Source organism: Halictus rubicundus, chromosome 8, assembly GCF_050948215.1.
Source record: "Halictus rubicundus isolate RS-2024b chromosome 8, iyHalRubi1_principal, whole genome shotgun sequence".
Taxonomy (NCBI): domain Eukaryota; kingdom Metazoa; phylum Arthropoda; class Insecta; order Hymenoptera; family Halictidae; genus Halictus; species Halictus rubicundus.
This window is the reverse complement of record NC_135156.1, coordinates 4,300,974-4,326,732: the sequence shown is the minus strand read 5'-3', so window position 1 is coordinate 4,326,732 and position 25,759 is coordinate 4,300,974. Positions and strand designations below refer to the sequence as shown.

General features: G+C 39.0%; 1 protein-coding gene across 1 annotated transcript; it reads right to left on the bottom strand.

The window, feature by feature from the left end:
- Positions 1 to 2,055: 2,055 nt before the first annotated feature.
- LOC143356367 (parapinopsin-like) lies at positions 2,056 to 11,332 on the bottom strand. Its single transcript, XM_076791991.1, has 4 exons — positions 11,322 to 11,332; positions 10,929 to 11,039; positions 4,152 to 4,411; positions 2,056 to 2,201 (listed from the first exon to the last, which is right to left on the bottom strand). Exons 1-4 carry the CDS (start codon positions 11,330 to 11,332, stop codon positions 2,056 to 2,058), a joined length of 528 nt encoding a protein of 175 aa, XP_076648106.1.
- Positions 11,333 to 25,759: the final 14,427 nt, after the last annotated feature.

Genomic DNA, 25,759 nt, shown 5'->3' with positions numbered 1-25,759 from the left:
TTATATAAGGGTAGGTAGACTTAGTGACATCGCCACTAGTTTTGATTGATGGGTGCGGTTCGCTGTTCGCGTCGATGTTAGAGAGGGCGAGAGTACGCGGGAGAGAAAAGTAAAGGAACGTGAAAGAGAAAGAGAGTAGGTCTCTCGGTTGTCACGAGTGTCGGTTGCACGTGGCGGTTTCCGTTACACGGTACCGGAAGTGTGAATCTTGTTTGTTGACAACGAGGAAAACAATGTCGTTGAATCGCAGCACCTTGGTCCCAGACGACATCAACGACGATTATGTCCATCCGGCTGTCAACGTCGGGGCTGCGATTGCCCTCGCTTTCATCGGCTTCTTCGGGCTCATAATGAACTTGACGGTCGCCGTCGTAATTGTCAAGGACGCGCAGAACCTATGGACACCGGTCAACGTCATCCTCGTCAACCTGGTCGTGAGTAATCTGACTTGAATATCTTAAAATTCAATCGAAATTAGACGATAGCACGTGCAATCTCAACAATCGTAGTCTCGGAAATCAGGATAACGATTAGACTGCGTGCTGGATTTTATGCGTTTACGAGAAAAATGAGTAGGTGCAATTTGAAACGGTAGAAACGCCGGAAGACTGTACACGTAGAGAAGATGAAAATTATTAATGGAAGATACAATGTTTACTCGATATATGTCCACAACACGGGTCTACCCAGGGATATATGTCGGCTGGAAGATACTATTCATTGATACACTGCCGAACGTAGAAAAAGACAGCGAAGCTTCTTGGCCCCTCACGGGGTATACGCCGCGGCAGTGGGAATAGTTCTGGGACTTTTATCGGCTAGATTTTTGGGACATGAATCGAGTAAAGACTGTATATCCCGTGGCAGTGAGGATAATTCGAGGACTTTTATCGACTAGGTATTTGGGACATATACCAAGTAAACACTGTATATCCCGCGATAGTGGGGATAGTTCTGGGACTTTTATCGGCTAGATTTATGGGACATGAATCGAGTAAACACTGTATGTCCCGCGATAGTGGGGATAGTTCTGGGACTTTTATGGGCTAGATTTTTGGGACATATGTCGAGTAAACACTGTAAATTCCCGCGATAGTGGGGATAGTTCTGAGACTTTTGGACTTTCTGGGATAAGCGTTGTGAACAGGACACGCTGATCTCGCGACTTCCATGTTTCGCGTGCGTACATTTTCGGATTGTCAATCGCGATCCAACGTGACAAATGACTCGAAACAATGCGCCATGAAACATTACTAGCATCCTCTTGAAATGTATTCGATCGTTCATGAATTTCTCGATTTACAATGACTCGTGATAATTGAGATTTGGTAGAGCTGTCAGCGTAAGAAGAGTCAACACTAAATGCTACTAGGCTAATGTAAGATTCGAACGGTTCTCTCGAAAAGCAGAAAGCATCGCGTCGGAAACGAACTGCTGGCCCCCCGAGGCTCAACGTTTGATACTATACTACCGGCAAACGGCTGGCATGAGTTATTTCAAGGGTCTAATCCGAATGTTTACACGAGAACAGTAACGAACAAACCTTAGGAACCAGATGGCAATCCCTGTCGAAGCTTTGCTCGTCGACTTCGACTGTCTCTGGCGCACTAGCTAACCTATCGACGCATCTCCGAAACATATTTCGCGCTCGAGATGAAAGGCAGAAACCAGATCGTGGATGAACAGTCTTTACTCGATATATGTCCCAAATACCTGGCAGATAAAAGTCGCAGAACTATCCCCACTGCCGCGAGGTATACCCCGTGAGGGGCCCCGAAGCTCGAGCGATATACAGAATTCATGTAGTAGTAGCGGTAGTTTTTCGCGAATATCTCGAAAACTATTCATTTGCGCCAAAAATGACCCGTATACTTTGTGTTCAGCATGTCAAAACGAATAGAATGGCGTAAGTCGTGTGTCGAAAGGAAGGGGGGCGTTTTCCCAAGTTCAGCCATGATTTGTATCCAGATGTTTACCAGTAAACTCTGGACGGTAGAGTCCCAATAGACAAGCGCGGTTATCCTCCTCGCGGCTTATTGCTTCGACGACTTCGAACTAGCTGGTACACTTTATCCAGGTACTTACGTCGAAATACTGAACGGCGAGAGCCAACGCCGCGTAGGGTGACCAAGCGAGCAGGAAGGCCATGATCATCAACGCGACCATCTTCGTGATCTTCGCTTCTCGTCTTCCTCGTGCACCTGAATCACAAGACCGACGTTTGTTGGAAGTAAAAAGGGCGCCTCGATCACCAACCGATAAAACTATCTCGGCGTTCTCTTTGTGTAGCGGAAAAGACGTCTCTCGAGCCACTGTGTTTTTACTACCCCCTCGGCGAAATCACGGATATTGCTATTCTATCAGGTGTAAGGGAATGTAATAGCCGTTTCGCCGGTCTTTTTCAAATAGCAAAGGTCCCGCCGAGAGAGATAGAGAGAGAGAGAGAGAGAGAGAGAGAGAGAGAGAGAGAGAGAGAGAGAGGGAGAGGGAGAGGGAGAGGGAGAGACAGCTGACTCTCCAGCTGATTAACCCTTAGCACTCGAATGGCGACTGTAAAGCGTCACTAAAAATTGCTGTATCATTATTCAAAATATCTTCTAGGTTGGTAAAAATGTTTCGTTTTGCAGCTAAAATAGCTTCGAGTGCAAAGCGTTAAAGGGTTTGAGAGGTATCACAATAACAAAAAATCAATACTACTTCCCATTTCAAATATATTAGGAGCTCGCCTTCACTCCCAAAAAATTACTCTAAAAAAACATAGAGATAGCCCCCTTAACCATTTAATTTACAAAAAAATAAAGTTTACATCTTCATTAGATTCTGAGCAAACAGCTTGTCACACTTTATCTGGTACACCCTGTATATGCCCGTATCAAAAGTATCATTTTTTTACCGAGTTTTGTCTGTGCAATTAACAAACTACTTTCTCGTATTTTATTTCTCACAGTGGAAGAGGCAAGTGTTTTACGTGGTCTCCTCTGAGGATCTAGGATGATAACGAAGATTCTGTGGTTATTTACACCTGGTTGGGAGCAATATGAGAAAAGCGAGATTCGGTTAACCCCTTGCCCTACAATATCGAGTCAGACTCGTGATGAAACCGAAATAAAATTCTATTTTGTTGTAGTTGATATATATCCTTTAGAGAAAACATAGGCATACAATAAATATAAACGATGAAGAATTTCTAATCATTATAATCACAAAATAAATATTGTTCGAGATTCGAACGGTAACGAGTCGTTTTAATTTCGGTTTGAAACATAGCTGTAACTAGCCCGTTCATTGTTCTAGTCTCGAGCATGTTGTCTTCGTCGACGCGATCGCTTCTGCTCCGTCCTTCGTTCGTCTCTATCCTACTGTTTCCCCAAATTCAAACTTTCCGTTTCTTCAAGATCCACCGATCGCGTCGACGGAGACAACGGTTTCTCGTTTGATCGATATTCGACCATACGCTTTCGGCTCGTACGCGTCTCGTTCACGCACTCCGTACTCCTGCTTCAATTACGTTTTCGCGGCAGCTCCGCACGTATTCAATCTCGAGCTTCGGTCTATCACGAACATTCTAAAGTCCAAGTACGACTTGCGCTGACTGTTCACAGTTTTCTACCATTTATTGTTCGACCCTTTCAATAATCTCCCTTCGTCCGCGTCGCGAATCGTCTCGTCTCGCGCACAAGATTTCCGATCTTCCGCGGTCAAGATCATCCGTCGCGCCGCGTGCAAGATTTCCGTTATCGTCGTTCCTCCGTGTTTGTCCGAGCGTCAGTGTACTGTGAGTTTTGTCTTTTTAAATAAATAACCGTTGGTTCCGTGCATTTTTCGTTTCTTGCGAAATCCGTTCGTTTCCTCCGGAGTATCCTCCTTCTTTCCGGTGCGCTCATTCCGCGTCCACCGCTGGACGGTCCCGGCACTCGGCAAATCGCCGAACAAATATCAGTGCAAGGGATTAACCAGATAGCTGTTGCGACGTCTTTGAAAAATGTGTAGCTAAGTTGCGTCGCAAAAATTAACTAGTTAGATGTTTTGACGAGTATATTCGTCAGAACACAAGATATTGCCACTTCTTCGTGACGAGTATACTCGTCGAAAAGAGCTGGTTGGTTAAGGGGGAAAACAAAGGAGCAGAAAGATGAGCATAAATAGATTACCTGCTCTCTTCCTGACTTTCCTCAGCGTCGCTATGATCGCCAGGTAACTGGTGCTGATGATTATCACGGGAATGACCAGACCGAACGTGAACAGGAAGCCGATGTAACTGTCGGTTTTCGTAATTGGATCGTGCACCTCCCAGGACACGCTGCAGAACACGTTTCCTGCTTTCGGTCCGTAGCTTCCCCAGCCGAAAAATGGCGGCAACGAAAGGCAAAGAGCGTAGATCCAGACGAAGAAGCCAAGTATCATGGCTGTCCTATTAAAGGCAGACCAACCGACGACGGGAACAATGAGAGATTCCTTCCTGAAGAGACATCATTATATTCTAACACTAATATCCATGATCCTCTTGCGGTAACAAGGTAAGCTCGAGTGTATGTACCAAAAATAAATGGCAATTCGTAGAATTAAAGGAGCAACCACGATAATCGCAATAACGAAAATTTATATCACCGAATGTGCTCAGAATGACGTCTACGATCGTCCAGCCCCTTTTATTCTTTTCTAATGTTTGCACCGGGGACCAAAAATAACATTTACTCTAAAATTTTGCACGATAAAAATCATTAATAAAAAATAAACCCCTTGCACTCGAAGCTATTTCAACTCCAAAACGAAACATTTCTTCCGACCTAGAAGAATTCCATTCTATATATTTTTTTTCCCCCATGTTATACATACGAAAATGGTGCAACTTACTCGTACAAAACCGAAGAGTTTAGTAATTTATTAAATACAAGCAAAAATAATGTAAAAAATATTTTGAATAATGACACAGCAATTTTTAGTGGTGCCTTACAGTCACCATTCGAGCGCTAAGGGTTAATTATTATTGAAATTTAAGATAATCTACACAAAATATAAAGAAAAAAATTCGAAGAATAAAATGATTAAAAAATATCGATTTTTATACCTTTTGGTTACAAATGACAGCTATTAGTGTCCAAAAAATTGGATCCTCCTCGATAACTGTTATCGATAAAGAAAAACTGTTATCGATGAAGAAAAATTGTTTCGATTGTTCAAAACAGTTATCTATGAGAGAAGTACATTTCGATCGTTCATAACAGTTATCAATGGGAGAAGATAATTTCGATCACTCATAACAGTTATCAATGAGAGAAATTTATTTCGGTCGCTCATAACAGTTACCGATGATCGAATCTCTTTTCACTTGTTAATAATAATTTTGTTTGAGAAAATTCATTTCAGTTGCTCCTTTAATTACTGAGTTGTTTACTATTTTTCGGATGGATCAAGCCTCCTGTGAAATTCATTGAGAAGGTTTCGTACAACAAGACGAATCAACAGACCATAAGAACAACAAAAAATCTGAAGAAAATTTTTCAAAATTTTTTCAACTGGGAAAATCAGAAATACAGACTTCCGCATTTATCAAAACTAGCGTACATAGTTTACGCTATGCTCGCACTCAGGTTAGCGTTGAACGAACCATCTCTGCTCTAAAATTAAGGTTAGATGATTTGCGGTGTAATTTGTCAAGAAAAAATTTTGAATAACTCATATTTGTCACATTGAATTTTGATTGTAGCAATTAATTTTGTGAATAAAACATTTATTGAATAACCGATTGCCTATTATTTGAATGTTGTACTATTTAATAATAACTATTTCAAATTTCCTTCATCAATGACTGTTATGAGCGATCAAAATGATATTCTCTCATTGATAAATGTTATGAGCGATCAAAATAAGTTTCCCTTATTGAAAACTGTTATGAGCAATCGAAAGAAATTTCTCTCATCGACAACCGTTATGAGCGACCGAAATAAATTTCTCTTATCGATCAATTTTATGAACGATCGAAATAAATTTCTCTCATTGATAACTGTTATAAGTGATCGAAATGAATTTTTCTCAACGACATTTACCAGCAAGAGAACAAATTTTCGGTTACTTATAATCCTTATTTCTACCCAATACGATTTTAGTTGATGAAATACTTGTTATTCTATGACTTTTTTCTTTTTGGTTATAACAGTTATGGTCCCTGGTTTGCACAAGCATCTCTAATATTGTTTTTACTACTCAGTAGCTTCGACCTGTTTGTATCTAGACAGATCGCCTACAGCGAGCAGCATACAAAAAAAATTAATAGCGAATAGTGTTTAGCATTTCCGAAAGAAGTCGCAATGCATCGACGCAGATATTTACGGGTATCCTTTCTCAGTATTATGTAGCGTTCAAAATTAAGTCGCTCCGTAAATGACAGTTTGCAATTAACATTGGCTTAACAACAGCAGCTTGTCTCCTGCGACCGACATCCAAGACAAGGAGTTGAAAACAAAGAGAGATGAATATTCACTCAACGCTCATGAACCATTCAGAGAGCTGCTCAACAATTTGCTTGTGTCCTCCCCGATTTCGTATTAATTTTCCGTCCGTTTAAAATGTTGCTGCCACGTTCCTGTCGGGATCTTTCCGAGAATCCTCCGAGAAAGATTAGATCGCATACACTGTGTTCGATTTCGAACGGAACGATCGATTGTCTCCTTAGAAAGCGTCTGTGGAGCTTAATTTTTTTTATCGCTTTTTGTTTATACTGTGATTACCTGAAAGCGGAACTGCCTCCTTATTGCGGCAGCCCCTTCGATTGTAATTAACCTGATTTTATTGAAATATCTTTGGACGACTTACTCCACTGTAATATTACACAAAAAACAGAGATATTATCGTTTTTGTGTTCTTTCTAAATTTTAGATTTTCAGTGGTACGAAACTTTCCAGTTAACTCGATAATTATAAATCGAACATACAAATGAAATGGTATTAGTTCGTAGCAGCGTCGAATTAAAATTCGAAACAGAATAAATCAATAATAATGATCACAAGGAACGGCATTTGAACTATTTTTCTTCTGATTCAGCACTGTATATCTTACTCGATATATGTCCCAACTATCTAGTCGATTAAAGTCCCAGAGCTATCCCCACTACCGCGGGGTATACCCCTGGAGGGACCAAGAAGCTTCGCTTTCCTGTACAGTGTTTACTGGATATGTGTCCACAACACGGGTCTACCCAGGGACATATATCGGTTAGAAGATACTATTCTTTGATACACTGCTGAACGTAGAGAAGAACAGCGAAACTTCTTGGCCCTTCACGGAGTATACCCCGTGGCAGTGGGAATAGTTCCGGGACTTTTATCGGCTAGATATTTGTTACACAAATCGAGTAAAGACTGCATTAGAAATGATTCCCTGTTCTATTGAAGACGCTATATATTTTCTGTTCATCTCTCTCGTAAGCACGGCTAAACATTTCTTCGTTGAACAATTAGCTGGTTCTCTCGAACAAAGCCTGTATCCGGTTCGTTCTTCACTCTTAATTGAGTTAAACAGCTTATTTGCTGGTTGTACGAGAACGCAATTATTTTAGAACAGCCGTTGTGTGCCGAAATGCAGCAGTAGTTTCGTTGGAGTTTAACCACTTCGTTCTCACGGACGTGTTATGATCATTAACCGTCTTATTATCATCTTGACACGAATTTAGAACGGAAAGAACTTTTCTGATGCGAAGAAAATGGAGATAAATGTTAATAAAACGCGTTCGTTTGGAAGGTGCGGTGCAACAATTTGAGACGCTAATATTTTGTCAGAAGATCAAATAAGGGTTATCGGGGGCCGAGTTCTTTAAGGTCAATGCATATCTCACAGGCCGACGAGCTTGCCGCTTTTCCCAGTTTATAAGCATTTTGTGGTCCGGGACAGCCACTTGAGAGGGTTCGAGAGGCTCGGAACAAAGGCACAGCGTGTCCTCTGCTACCAGAACCCCAGGGGTTCGCTGGCCAATGCTAGAGCCGTCTCGAGGAGAATATTCGCAGGCCAGCCTGACGTCTTGTGGCGTGGCAGTACGAAGACAGAATGAACATGCTGTATTTATCTAAAAAGCTATCAACCAGACCTTTTCAGAGTTCCTCGAGGTAATAGATGAGGAATACCTTGTTAAGGAATTTAAACGTTATAACAAACAAAATAACAATTTATTACTAAATTTATATCTGACAATCTGTGCGGTGAAACAATGCGTCATTATTTATTTAAGAAGCTGTTAACTAGAACATTTCGGAGTTCCTCGTGGTCACCGTTTTTTAAATTTCTCGGGTGTAGCATCTTTACATTCGTCGAAGAGGTCGGGGTCTACAAATTACTTTACAGTAAACAGATATTGTCCGACTGTGCCGACTTCCAGCTCAATAGTAATGATCTGTCATAAACCGCTCCATACAGAGCAGAGCCGGGGGACGGTACCTGAACAAACCGAGTCTACCGTAGGTATGCCTATCCCCATCTCTGCCGCGGCTGTTGGCCCAATGTTTTGAGGCCGAATGCCGTCACGCTATAAGGTAAAGGTATCAGTAGTTGACCAGTTAAGAGAAGTTTTTCACGCGAACAACAGTAACCGGTTGCTCTGTCATCAAATAGCGACAGTCGATGCCTGAAGACACTCTTTAAGTCTTCTAGATTATGTAACAATGCCACTTTTTAAAAAAAGTTTACTTATACAAATTTAAGAAACATATTTAAAAATTCTGTAATTGCTTCAGAAGTTGACCACTCTTAAACATGAAAAATCTAGTAATTGACCTTCTCTTCGTTAGTAGTTGACCACTTATACTAGAAAGAGGGTTAAAGCAATAATGTTGGGAATCATTTTAGTGTCATTTAGTTTCAACAATTACTAGCACAAATTACAATTAAAGAATAAAATAAGAAATAAAATAAATCAATTCCATAAAAAGTTCAATTCAGGAACAGAGTAGACGTTGCGAGTTCTGCTCGATTTCGTGAGCTCATTGATATGAGAAAGTACAGCCTTCCACTCGTAGTCCAGCACATCAGGCTTGTCTGGCCACTTCCATAATCGCCCGTACATTTTCATGGACGAAATAGTCGCTTTTGTTTTAGTTGCACGAAGAATTTTTCCAAAAAAAAAAAAAAAATTTCATCGTCTCTTCAGAATAATTTCTAAAGGAGCCCTTGATAGGAGGCATCTCTCGATAAGTAATGAAATAACTTCTGAAATAAATAATTAAATAAATGCATTTTAATTTTCCGTTGGTATTTATAATGTCACGCACATGGCTGTTTTAAAAGACACTGATCAATACTTGACCGTGAATGCAATCAATAGTTGACCATGTGGTCATCCTCTAAAACACAGCATGCTACAAAATTTATAATTATATTTTGTACTCTTAACAATTGTAGATGTAAAATGGATACATTATAAGTCGTAAACAAATTTAAATGAGTCGCGTTAGTAATTGATCACGCCTGTCAACTTCCAAAAATTGTTCAAAAACAATTTTCAATATTTGACCACCTAATAAACTATTGTTTTTCATGTTAGAATAACAAAAACAATGCATTTATCACTTATAAAACTCTGTGAGAATATAAACAGCAAATAATTCGGTCGCGAAAAGTTCACAACGTATAGATTTCTTTACCTGAACCGTACAGCTTTTCTTAACAGAAACGTTAAGGAAATAGAGATATATCAGCATATTACTAACCTTAATGAATTCAAACGTCCGTTATTACTATGCATACTTCACTTCGCATGCAATTCTTTTGAAATTTAAACAACAGATAGCATGGCATCCGAGATTCACTTTCATCAAAAGTGCACAGCTCATAAAAACCTTATTTTTTATGTTTTTCTACAAAATGGTCAACTACTGGTACCTGGTCAACTACTGGTGCCTTTACCTTACAGTATGTGTGACCGCTGTAGCCAATATTTCGAATTCAGCCGAAAATGCGTGTGAAACGAGGCCTGCCTCTTCCACTCTGAACCAATCGGCCGCGCATTCGCATGTAGATACGTCACCGTAGTCCTGCCAGGGAACCTTCTTCTAAGCTTCGCATCAATACAATGTCACCACTTCGAACCCATACGAAATGGCGTCTTGCCACCCCCTACAATCGTGTAGTAGTGGGCGGTAACAGTTTAATATCTTGGCCCACTCCTATAACCCACAGCTTACGTCGAATAATATGGAGTTAATCATACGGAAATTTCTTAGTAAAAATAGTATCTATTGTTATGTTTTTCGAAACTTCTATCGTATTTTAAATAAGCAGGTAATTTTTCTTGTAAATCAAAAACACACGTTGCTATTGAGTCATTGGGAAACAAGAATTGACAGATTACCAGAAAGATGGCAATAAGTCCTTACAAATAATGGAAATTATATCATTGAATAATATTAAACACGTATTTAAGAAGAATTTTATATGTATAATTTACGTATGATAAAATACATATAAGGATGTGCGATGCTGTTTCACTAAGTGCCAGGAACGTTTCCGATTTCCATGGTGTTGTAAAGGAGAGATACGGATAGTTTACCTAAGGAGCTGTGGAGCCCCTAGAAACATCTTCTTTTTTTTTTTGTGCCACGCACAGCAGGGAACTGTCAACGCGCTCTCGAAAGGCCATCTGGAAAAGGCCCGAGAGGCCAGAGAAGAAATTCGGTTGCAAAGCCTGACACGGTTGCCGGCTCCTAAACGCTAGAACCAAAACCAGGGTTGTAATGTTGAGCCGGCCCGACTGACCTGCGAGGTATGCATTGACCTTAACGGAGCGACAACGGCCTATGGTTTTTGGAGCGGAACCGGGAGGCCGCTCGACCTGTCCTACAATTCCAGTCGGTCGAGAGCACCGCGGTTTCTCGAAAAAAGAGCCAAATCCCTTTCGAAACGCGGCTCGGGGACCAGGTAAGAGCAAGTCGAACGTTATTTACCGTATGAATAAGGCTCGCATCGGTCTGGCCACCAGCAACCATCTTTCCACCGTCATCACGGTCAGGTTCCCGATGCTGGCGAATCCCAGGGTGGACACGAGCCAGGCGTACCTAAAACAACACGAATCACATATCAGTCAAATATTTAACGCGTCGACTGCCAACTTAGCAACTCCAAAGATTGGGTAAGATCAAAGATTTTTCATTTATTTTGGTTGAGACCGTAGCCACATTTCTACCGGTTAACACACTTATTCGTTTTATTTATTTTCTTTTTGTTTTCGATCAACAGAAGGAATTGTGGCAACGGTCAACGCGTGTTCTTCAAAACGTACTCAAAAAATATGTAACTCGTGTAATTTTGAATGTTTTTACTTAAGAAAAAAAAAATACTTTATGTACATCATGTACGAAGTAAATATGTGCGCGAAAAATTAACACACAATATTCAATAGTTTTTCTGAGAAAATGTCTAAAAACCGGAATACAGTGTTTACTCGATAAATGTCCACGATTAACGATTATAAATGACACGATTCTGGCGAGGGTCATATATCGGATAGGAGAAACTATTCTTCGATTCACGCCGATCGTAGAAAATGGCAGGTAAGCTCTAGAAGCCTCGGTTCATGGCGCCTCACGAGGTATACCCCGCGGCAGTGGGGATAGTTCTGGGACTTTTATGGGCTAGGCATTTGGGACAAGTATAGAGTAAAAACTATATTTACATTCCCAGAGGATCAGGCGTTTTCTTGATAAAAGGAAATGTTTATAGTTTCCCCGAAGGCCGGCTTGGTGAAAGTGCCATCGTCGCTATGTCACATACGGAGAAGATAATTGATTTACGAAACGTAATATAACATGAACGTCTATCTTTCCATTATGTTAAGAGTTAATTATCGAGTTCGTCCGCTGTCCAGATAATTGATTTATGAAGCGTAATATAATAACATGAACGTCTATCTTTCCATTAAGTTGAGAGTTAATTATCGAGTTCGTCCGCTGTCCAAGATTAAAGCTGCGCCGACGAACGCAGTTTCTTCGTCGACAAACATTGTTCGACGGGATCGCAGTGTTTGGGTTGCTCTCACGAAGCAAAAAAAAAAATTCGAAAGGAATTTTTCCCCGAAAGCTACACTTATCAGCATTCCGCGGAGATCAAGGAGGAAAGAGTTTTCCTTCATGTTTCGATCGAGACACGCAACCAACCGTATCGAGTTGTTCATCGATCATCAGACGAAAAACTGCGACTTCGTAATTGTAATTTTTACACTTCAGAATCTAAAGGCTCCTTCTCCTTCTTCATTATTATGTCTGTCAAGATTTCTATCGATTCTAAAGCTGAAAGATACCAGAGTTGGGCATTATTTTGACAAAAAATGATTTAAATAACGATTCGAATAAAAGATTCTTTATCTTTATTCGTTATTCGAAGGTTCGAATAAAAAGAGTATCTTTATTCGACGAGTATCGAATAAATAATTTTATTCGACGAGAATTTATCAGACGAATAAAGATATATTTTTTATTCGAAGCGGATTTATTCGAACTTCGAATAATTTTTTCATGTTTTATCCGTGCCTTTTATTCGAAAGCTTCGAATACACCCCGTAAACAATTTGCTTTGAATTTTGCACCAAAATTTATCTCCCAATTCCTATCCATATGCTTCCGCATTATTTGAGTGCAAATCTTGAGTGCATTTCCTTTTATTATAAAGACTTTCACTCACTGCAAAACGTGACGTAAATTGCTTAAGTAATAAAAATGTGTTTGTTTAAACAATCCTTTAAGTAATAAAAATGTACTGGTTTAAACATTTGTTTCAATAATACAAATGTACTGGTTTAAAAATTTGTTTCTGTTGAGGATATGATAGGAATGGTGTTTCTCTTATCATAACGCACAGCGTTAGTGAATAAGGAACTTTCTTTGATATAAAAAAACTTGGAACTGTGAACTTATTATATATACCAGGTATGTCCTGCCCAAACCGACTCTTTTGTCGAACTGACTCTTGGGCGGACGTGCAACTATCGTCTTCCCCACTCTCGTCTCGTGCCGATCGTCATTTTATCTTCCGATCGTCATTTCGACTTATGACGCACACTCCATTAGCCTTTTTTCAAGTTGTTACATTGTAACAGCCAAAGCGACGCCGCGCCGACGCCCCGACATTCCCGGATGTGAGTTTTACTTACAATGTGACTACTTTATTTCAACAGTTTCAATAATAAAAATGTATTTGTTTAAACAATTGTTTAAATGATAAAAATTTATTTGTTTAAACAATTGCTTAAATAATAAAAATTTATTTGTGTAAACAAGCGTTTAAAGTTTAAACGATAAAAAGTGTTCGATTATTAATGGTAGTCACTATACCGTGATACGTATTTACGTATTACGACTTGGCAACGTCGGATAAAAAGGTCGATTACCCGAGCTTCGAATGAAATTTCGAATAAAAGATACATCTGATTTTCATCTCTGCCAAATACTCGTCACGAATAAATCGCCAAATAAATCGTCTGGCCAAATCGAGCTTCGAATAACGAATAAAAGTTACGGATTTTCGCCGCGACATCCGAGTTCGAATACAATTTATTTTTATTTGTCGACTAAAATCGGACGGATACTCGGCGTCACCGAGTATCTACAAATAAATCACCGGTTGGCACAGCGGTTAGGGCGTCGGACTACGGAGCGGATACGCTGGTGTTCGAATCCCGTCGGTGGGAAAGTATTGGGTCCGAAATCTCGAAACCAGACGCTCGACGAATAAAGATACAGATAACTTCTCACGATTCATCCGACTTCGAATAAAAACAAAAGATGCAGGCTATCTGTATCTGAAAGCTATTTAAATAATTTTTTATTCAGATACTGCCCAACTCTGTTCCTCGGTATATGTCCCAAATACCTAGTCGATAAAAGTCCTCGAATTATCGTCACTGCCACGGGATATACAGTCTTTACTCGATTCATGTCCCAAAAATCTAGCCGATAAAAGTCCCAGAACTGTTCCCACTGCCGCGGGGTATACTCCGTGAGGGGCCGAGAAGCTTCGCTGTCTTTTTCTACGTTTGGAAGCGTATCAATGAGTAGTATCTTCCAGCCGACATATATCCCTGGGTAGACCCGTGTTGTGGACATATATCGAGTAAACATTGTATCTTCCATTAATAATTTTCATCTTCTCTACGTGTACAGTCTTCCGGCGTTTCTACCGTTTCAAATTGCACCTACTCATTTTTCTCGTAAACGCATAAAATCCAGCACGCAGTCTAATCGTTATCCTGATTTCCGAGACTACGATTGTTGAGATTGCACGTGCTATCGTCTAATTTCGATTGAATTTTAAGATATTCAAGTCAGATTACTCACGACCAGGTTGACGAGGATGACGTTGACCGGTGTCCATAGGTTCTGCGCGTCCTTGACAATTACGACGGCGACCGTCAAGTTCATTATGAGCCCGAAGAAGCCGATGAAAGCGAGGGCAATCGCAGCCCCGACGTTGACAGCCGGATGGACATAATCGTCGTTGATGTCGTCTGGGACCAAGGTGCTGCGATTCAACGACATTGTTTTCCTCGTTGTCAACAAACAAGATTCACACTTCCGGTACCGTGTAACGGAAACCGCCACGTGCAACCGACACTCGTGACAACCGAGAGACCTACTCTCTTTCTCTTTCACGTTCCTTTACTTTTCTCTCCCGCGTACTCTCGCCCTCTCTAACATCGACGCGAACAGCGAACCGCACCCATCAATCAAAACTAGTGACGATGTCACTAAGTCTACCTACCCTTATATAAAGCCTGAACGAAACTACCCTCTCTGCACCGACTGCACCCGACACGGCCGGTTACAACCAACCCCCCCGACGAGAAAAACAAGCATGCGCAGAATCACATTCTCTCTCTCTCTCTCTCTCTCTCTCTCTCTCTCTCTCTCTCTCTCTCTCTCTCTCTGGGTGTGTGTGTGTGTGTGTGTGTGTGTGTGTATGTGTAATCAGTCTGATATTAATGGGATATGGGTGTATATATAATGAAGGCACACTCTTTTATAGCACACGGAATAGAGATTATATTTCAATAGATTCTCTAATAGCACGTTGTCAGACACGTCTTTACGGTTTGAGAGAAACGTCGCGAATGAAACAAGAAAACGAAACAGAGGAGCAACAGTTCAATATGAACATCAGAGGATCGAGGGTCCCATGCCGGGGTAAACATACAATGTATATTAAATGCAGATACAATGTATATCAAAAGCCGATTCAAACGATCCTTCCTTCTAAAGAAATAACAGATTCATTTTGTTCTGTTTATGAAATAAATTCCAACAGATATAAATATGCGGTAGGTAGCGGGAACGAGAGAGTTATCGTCCGAGTTTCGGCAAGTTGAGAGAGAGAGAGAGAGAGAGAGAGAGAGAGAGAGAGAGAGAGAGAGAGAGAGCGATAGACAGACAGCGTGGAAGAGAGGCAGAGAGAGCGCGTTTTCTGCAAAGGAACCGATCTTGCGAAACAAGCGTAGTGGAATCAGCATTGAACCTAATAAACGCATCACATACACCGTTATATATTGATTTCGACCAGCCCTACATAACTCCCTACATAACTGATGGGACTCTTTCAGTGAAAGCTCACGGCAGGTCTTGCATTCCATTCGGAGCTTTGTTAGGACATATTGCGCCTTAATTCGATGGTTCCATTGAGACATGGGAATTGAGAATTTTATATTCAATTTAATATCTTACCGGCGCGGCAGCGTGGCACTGGCTTCCAGCTGATCGAGTAAGGAATGCGAATTAACTGCATTGTGATCTCGCGTTCCCCTGCATTGTGTATTCTGTTCCATTCGTTTCAACGAAATGTTACTCTTCTCGTTCCACCGCTAGGATAAGTTTCAAATTCTAAGTAAAAAAATATTGACTTTGATCCAACTAAAACCGGATTGTTAACGAGATATTCTACTGTAGTTTCTTCAAATAATGTTGTTGTTCCGCGACCTCAGTGATCCAATTTTCACTCTCGAGTTGAGCGATGTTGAATCGTGCAATATCTCGTTCTCGTTATTTGCTTTCGCTTTAATATTATATAATAAATTAAATGATTTTTCTTGTCGTTGATTTCGGAGACACTGTGCACATTGACGGAGTGAACAGGAAGAGCGAAATTCTATCCCAGCTTGTTGTATCAATCGACGAAGTTGGCTAATAAATTTCTCCGAAGTACGCTTCCATAAAAATCGATGTCAAGGATAATTACGTGTTCCCTTTTCCCGGAGAAAAATATTTGTTTTATATTTTGTTGTGGAGGAATTATAAAACTCTCGTTGCCAGCTAAAAAACTTCTCAACAAGATACGATTTATGATCACGGTATCCAGAAGTTTTAGAAGTTCTAGTTCGACTTCGATCATAGCGTTGTACTTTCTTTATATTCAAAGAACATTTCGCGAACAACGTTGTACAATATGTAAATGATTGTTGTCTTAAATAAGCAATTCGCTTTTATGAAATTCAATTGGAAGCCTTCACCGCGTGTCTCGCTCGTTGTTACAGAACAGGGCGAAATAAGTTTTGATCTTTTTATCCGACGTAAATGCACAAAAAAAAAAAAAAAAAAGAACGGATTAAACGTGACAGCTTTTTCCTTTGTGTGATCGATCAATTTCCACGTGTTCCGGCCTTTTCCAGAACGAAAATTCCATTAGCCAAAGAAAATCCTTTTAACACGTTCACGGACAGGAAAAATTTCAGTGAGCTGCAAAAATAGACAGGCAATTTTACAGGGTTTTCCCAAGTGTGTACCGTAGGTAGTCGAGGTTCAAAGACTAGTCATTAACGTGACGATTGCCAGAACCCTGGTTCGACTGTTATAAAGTCCTTTATGGTGACGTCTTCAAGATGTGCGTTTCGGGGGAAGAAACTTTCTTCGTACCCTTGAGGAATGGGGAATTTTTCCCCCATTAACGGTCTTTCGGACTCCACCAACTCGCTCACCAAAAGATGCCTTAACCAAGAGGCAGAAAGCTTGGAACCGTCTTACCGGGCACTTCGTTCTGAATTTTACATTACCGAGTGTTACGCTACGTACGGATCGTAAATCGCAGTTGTCATTTAAAATATCGGAAATTATTTCGCAAAAAATGGATTACAATCAAAAGTGCATAAAGTGCAAACGATTCGTTTGTAAATTGCATGGCCCAAAAAGATAATCAAGACAGAAGTTCAGGCTGTAGAGTACACAAGTATTTTGAAAAAAGTGGTGCAAGTGGGTGATGCCTTGTGTAAAAGTTGCTGTGTTTTGGTATTTTTCTCTAACGAAAGTGTGCATCAGAGAGCTTTGCGGTCTCGACTGGTAATTACAGAAACCCATTTAGCTTCCACGTCCATGGATCAATCATATTTGTTTCAACCACCTTCGGTTCAGGCATCTCCATCTTCTATATCCATGGATCAGTCAGATTCGTTTCCACCCCCTTCTGTTCAGGCACCTTTAGCCTCCACGTCCATAGACATGTCAGATTCGTTTCAACCCCTTCAGTTCAGGCATTTTAAACTTTCTCGTCTATCAACGAATCACATTCGTCATTAATCGAAAGTACCTCTAGGACGTCTTCAACGACAGATGACCCATCATTCACAACTTTTAACCGTCCCATTAAACCAGATCCCCAATATATCGAAATGCCGTTTTCCAGAGTGGTTTCTACGCACGCGTATTGTTTTGTGTGTGGCTCTAGAACATATTTCTACAGTCCTACCTAAAGCTAGAAAGCAAGTGTTTATTTTTAAAAGATTATATGTTCCCAAAGAAAATCGATGCTGCCCAGAACATTTAATAAAAAAACGTTTCATTCAAGATGTAATTCCAACTTTAAGAATTTATTCAAACAGTAGTTTAGTTGACGCGAACGAACTTCGAGATTATTTTGAATATCTTTCAGTTACTAACGACTCCACTATCCATGATAAAGTTGGCGATTTTACATTATCTGAGGAGAGACTCGAAGTATTCACGGGGTTTACATGGGAGAATTTCATCCAACTCCGTGAAATGATGACATCATTGAGAAGCTCTCAACAGTGTGATGTAACGCAAGCGATAGTTGTATTTTTATTTAAATTGCGAACGGGAAATTCTAACAATCTTATAGCGGCAACGCTTGTGTTGGATCAAGAACAAAAAATATCTCAATATTGTAGTTCTGTAATGCATAGTTTCGAAAAAGACATTCTTCCTTTTCATTTTGGAGTCGCAGCTTTTACCCGCGAACATCTCATAGAGAATAAAACCTCTAATATTGCAAAACGATTACACAAAATCGGCAACCACCTACCGTTGATTTTCGATGGGGCGTATATTGGTCACCAGAAAAGTACAAACAACGAGTACCAACAAAAATCATATTCAGGCCAAAAAAAGGTACCGTTGTGCAAACCTTTCACAATCTGCACAACGAATGGCTATATTGTAGACATGGTCGGTCCATTCTATGCGAATCAGAATAATGCCGAGATAATGAGAATTATTCTTCAAAATTCAAATGGATTGAAAACGTAAGTGGGCCGGCATGGTTTGAAATCCATATACGTATGCAAGGGTCAAAATCTAGACAAATTGCCGCTTCAATATTGCAATGAGCAGTTTAGAAGCGGTCAATTATGTTTCCTAAAAGTCCAATCTACGTCCGTATTGAGCCCAAATTGCGAATTTCTACCTCATCGTGGAGTAATTTATAATTTTCGGCAGAAAATTCGAATTTTGAAGCAAGTATGACGTCACAAGTTGGTTGCCGCTGAGAGATTCTTTTAATTTCGAGATATTTACTGTTCGTATCGAAAAAAGGCGCTGTATAGACGTAGCAAGGACATGTACAAACACGGTGGTATGCATTTTTAATTGATTACTTACTTATCGTAAAATGTCTAGAAAAAAAAGGCACAATTTTGCGTTTCCGCTTACTAGCGCCACGGTCTCTCCGCGGCAAACACTGTACGTTGCGATAGAATACGGTCGATAATGCAGATCGATAGTACAGGTTTACGTATGTACGATATGTATGCTGCCGAATATTGTAAATTACTCCACGATGAGGTAGAAATTCGCAATTAGGGCTCAAGACAGGCGTAGATTGAATCTTTAGGAAAGACAATTGACCATTTTTGTAAACTGCTCGTTGCAATATTGAAGGGGCAATTTGAAAAAGTTTCTGACCCTTGCACGTTTCGCAAGAGGCCACGACCTTCGGGTCACCGATTCTATTGAAACTTTGCACACTTATAGATCTCATTGTCCTGTTCACGAATGTATGTCATTATAGCGGCAGATACTGAATAGTTTTCGAGTTTCCGTATTTCCTATGTAACACCGTATTTTTTCTACGGTACAATAAGATTCGGTCTGGCGCGACTGCAGTGTGCCAAGTTTTTTGCCGGACGACCAGTGTTCGAATCCTGTCGACTAACGCATTTTTTAAAATTTTATTATGTTTTATCACTGTATATTTATATTATCAATTTCACTACAAAGTACCGATCTCATTTTGATAAAATATAGCAGGCCGCCGAAAATGATCGGAAAGTAGTAAAATATATCACCTCGCAAAATTCTAATTACGGATCAGACAGGATGTCAGTATCAATCAACGTTCGAAAGGACAATATCATATAATGTAGAAAAGACCGCACTTGTTCAAGAAAAGGTATGTATTTTTTTTTGTTTATTTATTTACAGAATATTTATTATATAATTTACGTTAAACAAAAACGAACAAACAAAAAGAAACAAAGAAACAACAGACAAACTAAAACATTAAATAAACAAACAAACAAACTTATATTTTATATATATTTATTTTTTATTTTTATTTATTTACAGAATATTTATTATATAATTTATGTTTAGGGGAATATTCAAAGTAAAATTAAATTTAAACAAAAACAAACAAACAAAACAAACTAAAACATCGAAATAAACAAACAAACAAACGAAAAGAAAATAAATCATCTATAATAATAATTATGATTAATATTGATGCCGCGGTCACCTCCGCGGGGTTTTGGAAATAACATTATAAAAATAGTTTATAATTACTTTATATGTAGGAATCTTGGGAAATGGGGAGATTAATCTCTTTGAAACACTTTACTGAATATTAATATATTTAGAAGAAATAACGCTGACACGATTAACACTCTTTCTCGCAAGGCAGTCGCAACTCTACTCTCTCCGCTCTTCCCGAACATCCACGCTTTATAGTCTTTCACCCCCTTGCATTCAGCTCGCTTGCACTCTGTTTCTTGCATCCATCGCTTTCATTCTTAGAAATACACAAACTCTCCTATCACTTAGACCTAAACACTTTTCGTTCACGCCTCTTCAGTCACTCGAGTTTTCCAAACATACCGGCGCCGGACCGTCGCAACATGATCCGGTCGCCCGCACGCACGCATGCACAATGAACCGTTCATCCCACATATATATAAATTATATAATAAGAATTATATTTATTATTATTTTAATTTATAGTTATTATTATTTATTTTGGTTTATTTTGGTTTATTTTATCGCCTCTGTGTGATGAAAGCAGCCTCTTCTTTTTTTTGGCCACGCATCCGCTGGCGGTACACCGCCCGCTTTATCAGCTTGGCCAATTTATTCTGAAACATTATATTGTTTTATAATTTTTTGAATTATGTACCATTTATTTATTATTTTATTATTTCTTCATTTATTCTATATTTACTTACATAAGAATCGTCACTTAGCCTAGCCGTGGAGGTGGGCGGTGGGCCACGTTCAATTGGCCTCGGGATGCGGGAGGGCGGTAAGTTGGGCGGCAACGGTTTTCTGGAAACGGTAATTCTGGAAAAGAAAAAAGAATTACTTCATGCGCAGTCTCGAAAATATCGGGTTCAAATTGAATTATAGAAGGGATAAAATAAATATATGTAAAAAAACGTTTTATAGCATCCAGAAGCAAACTGATATACAACTAAAATAATAATTGATTTCATTCGTTGGACGCGTATTATAGTGTTGTGTGGAATTTGGAAGTGTGCGAGAACGGTTTTTTCGGGATCGTATCGGATTCTCGAACAAAGATTGTAAGTCATTGCAGCCGTGTAGGAATGCTATAACGAAGGACAGAGCAGTCAAAGACTGGCGCGCGCGTTACAATGTATGTAGAAATTCTCAAATATGAATATCAATAACCGCAATTCGTCAAGTTTCTTCAAAATTTTTGCATGTAATTAATTGGAAAAAGTTGACCAAAAATCGAATGGCGCAACGGCCATTCAAAAATGTTCAAGGGCATTTTTTACTATCTCATCCGGCTAGGCTATTTAACGACGAAATATTTCAAATTGTAATATTCCCATATTTCAATATCATTTAAAATATTTCAAGTACTATTTAAAACTATTAATGAGTTTCAATAACAAACTAATTTAAATAGAAAATGAAATTTTGACAAAAAGTATAAGATTATTGTAAGCTCGCTATTACAGTAAATTATCGTTGACCAACCAACAGCCTACAATGTAAGCAGATGGAGAATCGAGCATTATTGGCAATTTATGCTTTTATGTTTTTAATCAGAACAATATTGTTAATACGAATGAGTTGAAGAGTTTATCCCGATCAAAATGAGTCCAAACACGACATCATTTGGACTGTCTTTAATGAGATTGTAATTTTTATCGTAACATTACGTATCAGTGAAACTTGTCCTATTACACTCGAATTTGACCTCATTTTCAACAGGAAAATCTCCTCCATTCGCTCGTCACAATTTTATGAGGATATATTGATAAATCTAAAAGTTTAAACTTTCATTCGTGCGCGATTCTCCATCCGCTTACATTGTATGTCGTCTGTCGTCGCTGGGTCTTTGAAGCTCGTCGCTCGGCAAAAGTTATTCGAAGGTTTATTCGAAGCCTTCGAATAAAAGATACAGATAAAAGATGAAAACATTATTCGATGTTCGAATAAATCCGCTTCGAATAAAAAAAAGTATCTTTTTTCTTCGGATAAATTCACGTCGATGAAAATTATTTGTTCGATACTCGTCGAATAAAGATACTTTTTTTATTCAAAGCTTCGAATAACGAATAAAAATTTTTTTATCTTTGATTCGTTATTCGAAATTTTTATTTAGATAAATATCTTGCCCAACTCTGCCATAAGAAACCTATAGCACACCAAAATCACTGGCATTCAAACGGAAAGAATATCCGTCTCCGATATAATGTTACACGGAGAGGCGGACAGCGAAACTCGAGAACCCTCATCGCCAAGGAGTGGGCCACACATTGTCGGCTGTATCGGTGTGAGACCAGAAGACCACACTAATCCAATTACAAAACTTCTTTATTTTTCGTTATTTTTTTATGAGACTTTCGCCAACATATTCGTGGCATTTTTCTGATTAAAATGAAACCAAATATGATATAATTCCGATGATATTTACTTGTGTAATGAACGATTGAAGTTTCGGACGCGAAGAAGGACAGCGTATGAAAATAAAGAGACGCGGAGAGTCCTTCTCGCCTCGAGTTCGACTGCTCGCTTTTCGCCGCTTTGCACAGTGCGGACAAATTGCCGAATTTCGGGCAAAAGTCTAGATGTGGTTACTAATGTATATGTGTTGACAATTACTCACAGAAAATGAAATTTAACAATACAATTATTGATTATACATCGAGCATTATTAGCAATTTATGCTTTTATGTTTTTAATCAGGACAATATTGTTAATACGAATGAGTTGTACAGCTTATCCCGATCAAAATGAGTCCAAACACGACATCATTTGGACTGTCTTTAATGAAATTGTAATTTTTATCGTAACATTACGTATCAGTGAAACTTGTTCGATTGCACTCGAATTTGACCTCATTTTCATCAGGAAAATCCCCTCCATTCGCTCGTCACAATTTAATGAGGATATATTGAAAAATCTAAAAGTTTAAACTTTCATACGTGCGCGATTCTCCATCCGCTTACAATGTATGTCGTCTGTCGTCGCTGGATCTTTGAAGCTCGGCGCTCGGCAAAAGTTATTCGAAGATTTATTCGAAGCCTTCGAATAAAAGATACAGATAAAAGATGAAAAAATTATTCGAAGTTCGAATAAATCCGCTTCGAATAAAAAAAATTATCTTTATTCGTCGGATAAATTCTCGTCGAATAAAATTATTTATCTGATACTCGTCGAATAAAGATACTTTTTTTATTCTGTCGTGATCCCGGAAGGAGAGTCTTTCGTGCTTGGTTGATTTCTTTATTTTATACAAGTTGTGTTACGATGTGTTCGGTTCGAAGTGCGAATGAATTGTGACCTGGTGATGCAAGGAAAAATGGGGAGAAGGATGACTTTAGGGTAGGAGAATTATGGGGGAGGAAAAATGAAAGTCGGAAACAAGTCAAGGGATGGTCGCTGGAGATGATGTCTGGTTTTCGTCTATTTCAAGGATGGCTAAAGTCTTGTTGCGATTTGGTTCTAAGAAGAGAAAGTAGAGAAGGAAAGGGTGGGGAAGAGTGAGAGGACGGAGAGGACGGTTGACTTTTCTATGGGCCCTTATGGTTAAATCGGCGTAGGCTAGGGTAGGTATGATCGTAGGAGTGTGAGAGTATCTGACAATTCGAACCTTCGAATAACGAATAAAGATAAAGTATTTTTTATTCGAATCGTTATTTAAATAATTTTTAATCTAAATAATGCCCAACTCTGGCCACAGGTGCCTTTTGGAAGGACAGCCCACCTGTTATCTAAACATTCTTTTCAAGTCCTTTTTTTACAGTCGCAGAGGAAGAAACGCGCTGTATTTTGGATTTCAAGTAATTGTAGACACTTGTATGATTCTGTTATATATACTACTTTGACAAAATTAGAAAATAAAAATTATGTGGCGTGTGTAATGTCGTACAAAGCAGTTTCAGATGAATGATAATGTGTTCAGGAACTGTTACAGAAATATGTAAGATCACCCTGTCGATGAAGTATCGAATGCGGTTTATGACACGAGCGACTGGAATCCACCTCTTTTGAGGAGTTTAGTACACACTGCATGTCTAGCCTTCCTTTAATTAGTTTTGGAGGCAGGTCTCTGAAAGTTGTGGATGCATTCGTTTGTATGGTCTGGCTTGCGACTCAGTAGGGATTGTTAGCGTACCATAAAACTCCAGATGTGACACAGAACACAGGTAGGTGTGCTGGGCGCTACGTCACCAACGCATTAAAGGACTGAAATGAAGGAAACACTTTTGTTTTTTCAATGATCATCGCAAAAAATTGTTCTTCCTTGAATATGGATGGTACCATGGTATTGAGTTGTAAAAGAGTGTTAAACAGAGCTGCAATGCAGCCCATAAAAAATTAGTAGAACGGTGAAATAAAGAGTAAACTAGAATGTTTTCGAGTAAAATTATTTAAAAATAGTTCTAATGTGTTTTTAAAGTCATTTAGTAAAAATCTTATGGTGCTGAGGTGGAAAACAGTAGCTAAATATATGAAAAAATTTAAGATGGTGTTGATGACAATAGCTCATTATTAGATTAATATTCAGGTTGGTCGCTTTTAAACTTCGATATGAGATCTGTATTTGTTCGAATTTTTCCGGGTTTTCCATTTTTTACAACTAGAGTTTGCAACTACAAAATTGGAAAAAAATAAAATACGTATCATTACAATTAATATTATTCTTAATTTATATTAATTAGAGATTTTGTACACAAGATTTACATGTTAGTTACATATTTCATATAAAACAATTAAGCTGTACGTTCTAATCCTGGTTAAAAAAATAATGTGCGTTCAGTTTTATGCTAAAAGACTGACCGGTTCTGTCCCAGGAAAGACTGACCGGTTCTGTGCCATGCTAAAAGACTGACCGGTTCTGTTCCAGGAAAGACTGACCGGTTCTGTTCCAGGAAAGACTGACCGGTTCTGTGCCATGCTAAGGCTGAGCAGATGTCAGCACTATATCGGGAACGCCGAAAACCCGGGCGTGAGCACTCTCATTCCTCTCTGCTGCTAATACATCTATGCAAACTATCGGTAACATTGGGCGCGACACCGATATGGTACGGGGGTTCATAAAGCCCCTCGAGGCCTAGACAGAAAAGCTCATAAGATGCAATATTTGTATTTGAGATGATGCAGGATCTAAGAGAAAGAAGTGAGGACACCGAAATCACAGGTGTGCACTTTCTGTTCCTCTCTGATTAGGGTTTTCTTTTTATCTTCATCCACTCAGTCCTCTGGTGCACGCAATATGTACTACTCCAGCCAATAATAAAATAGTGTCTACTATATCACAGCGTCACACTATATGTTCCGAATCGCGCGATGCAAAGGAGGAAATACTGTATACATATACAAAATTTTGTAAACAAACTGCTCATATCAGAGAGGAATCTCATATGTTATCATTCAGGGAAAACTTCATTCACTACTTTAGCATCTTGTATTTATAAATAATATTGTTTACAAGTAATCATTGTCTGATCTTACAATTTTCAATTTAGGTATTACTAAATACTTATAAAAGTTTCTTAATTTCAATATTATTGATCCAAGTATATTAATTTTAATTTTGTGTCATCGATGCATTAAATTATTGACGTTTTAAACAGTTTTATCCTTTCAACTGTATCTTGCGATGGACTAAGATAGATGGCACTAGTTGAAAGAAAAAGCAATAATTTTTCACTTGCTAAGATACGCGAGATACGAAGTCAAAGTGGATTATACATAGTGTTCGTTAATATCGCGATGGGATAATATTATAATTCTTGACCTAATTACGTGAA

Bases quoted from the DNA above. Each gene is read 5' to 3' on its own strand.
- LOC143356367 (XM_076791991.1), bottom strand. The intron at 4,412-10,928 runs GTAAATAACGTT...TGCCTTTAATAG, and splicing joins ATGCGAGCCTTATTCATACG to GACAGCCATGATACTTGGCT. The intron at 2,202-4,151 runs GTAATCTATTTA...CTTGTGATTCAG, and splicing joins GAAAGTCAGGAAGAGAGCAG to GTGCACGAGGAAGACGAGAA.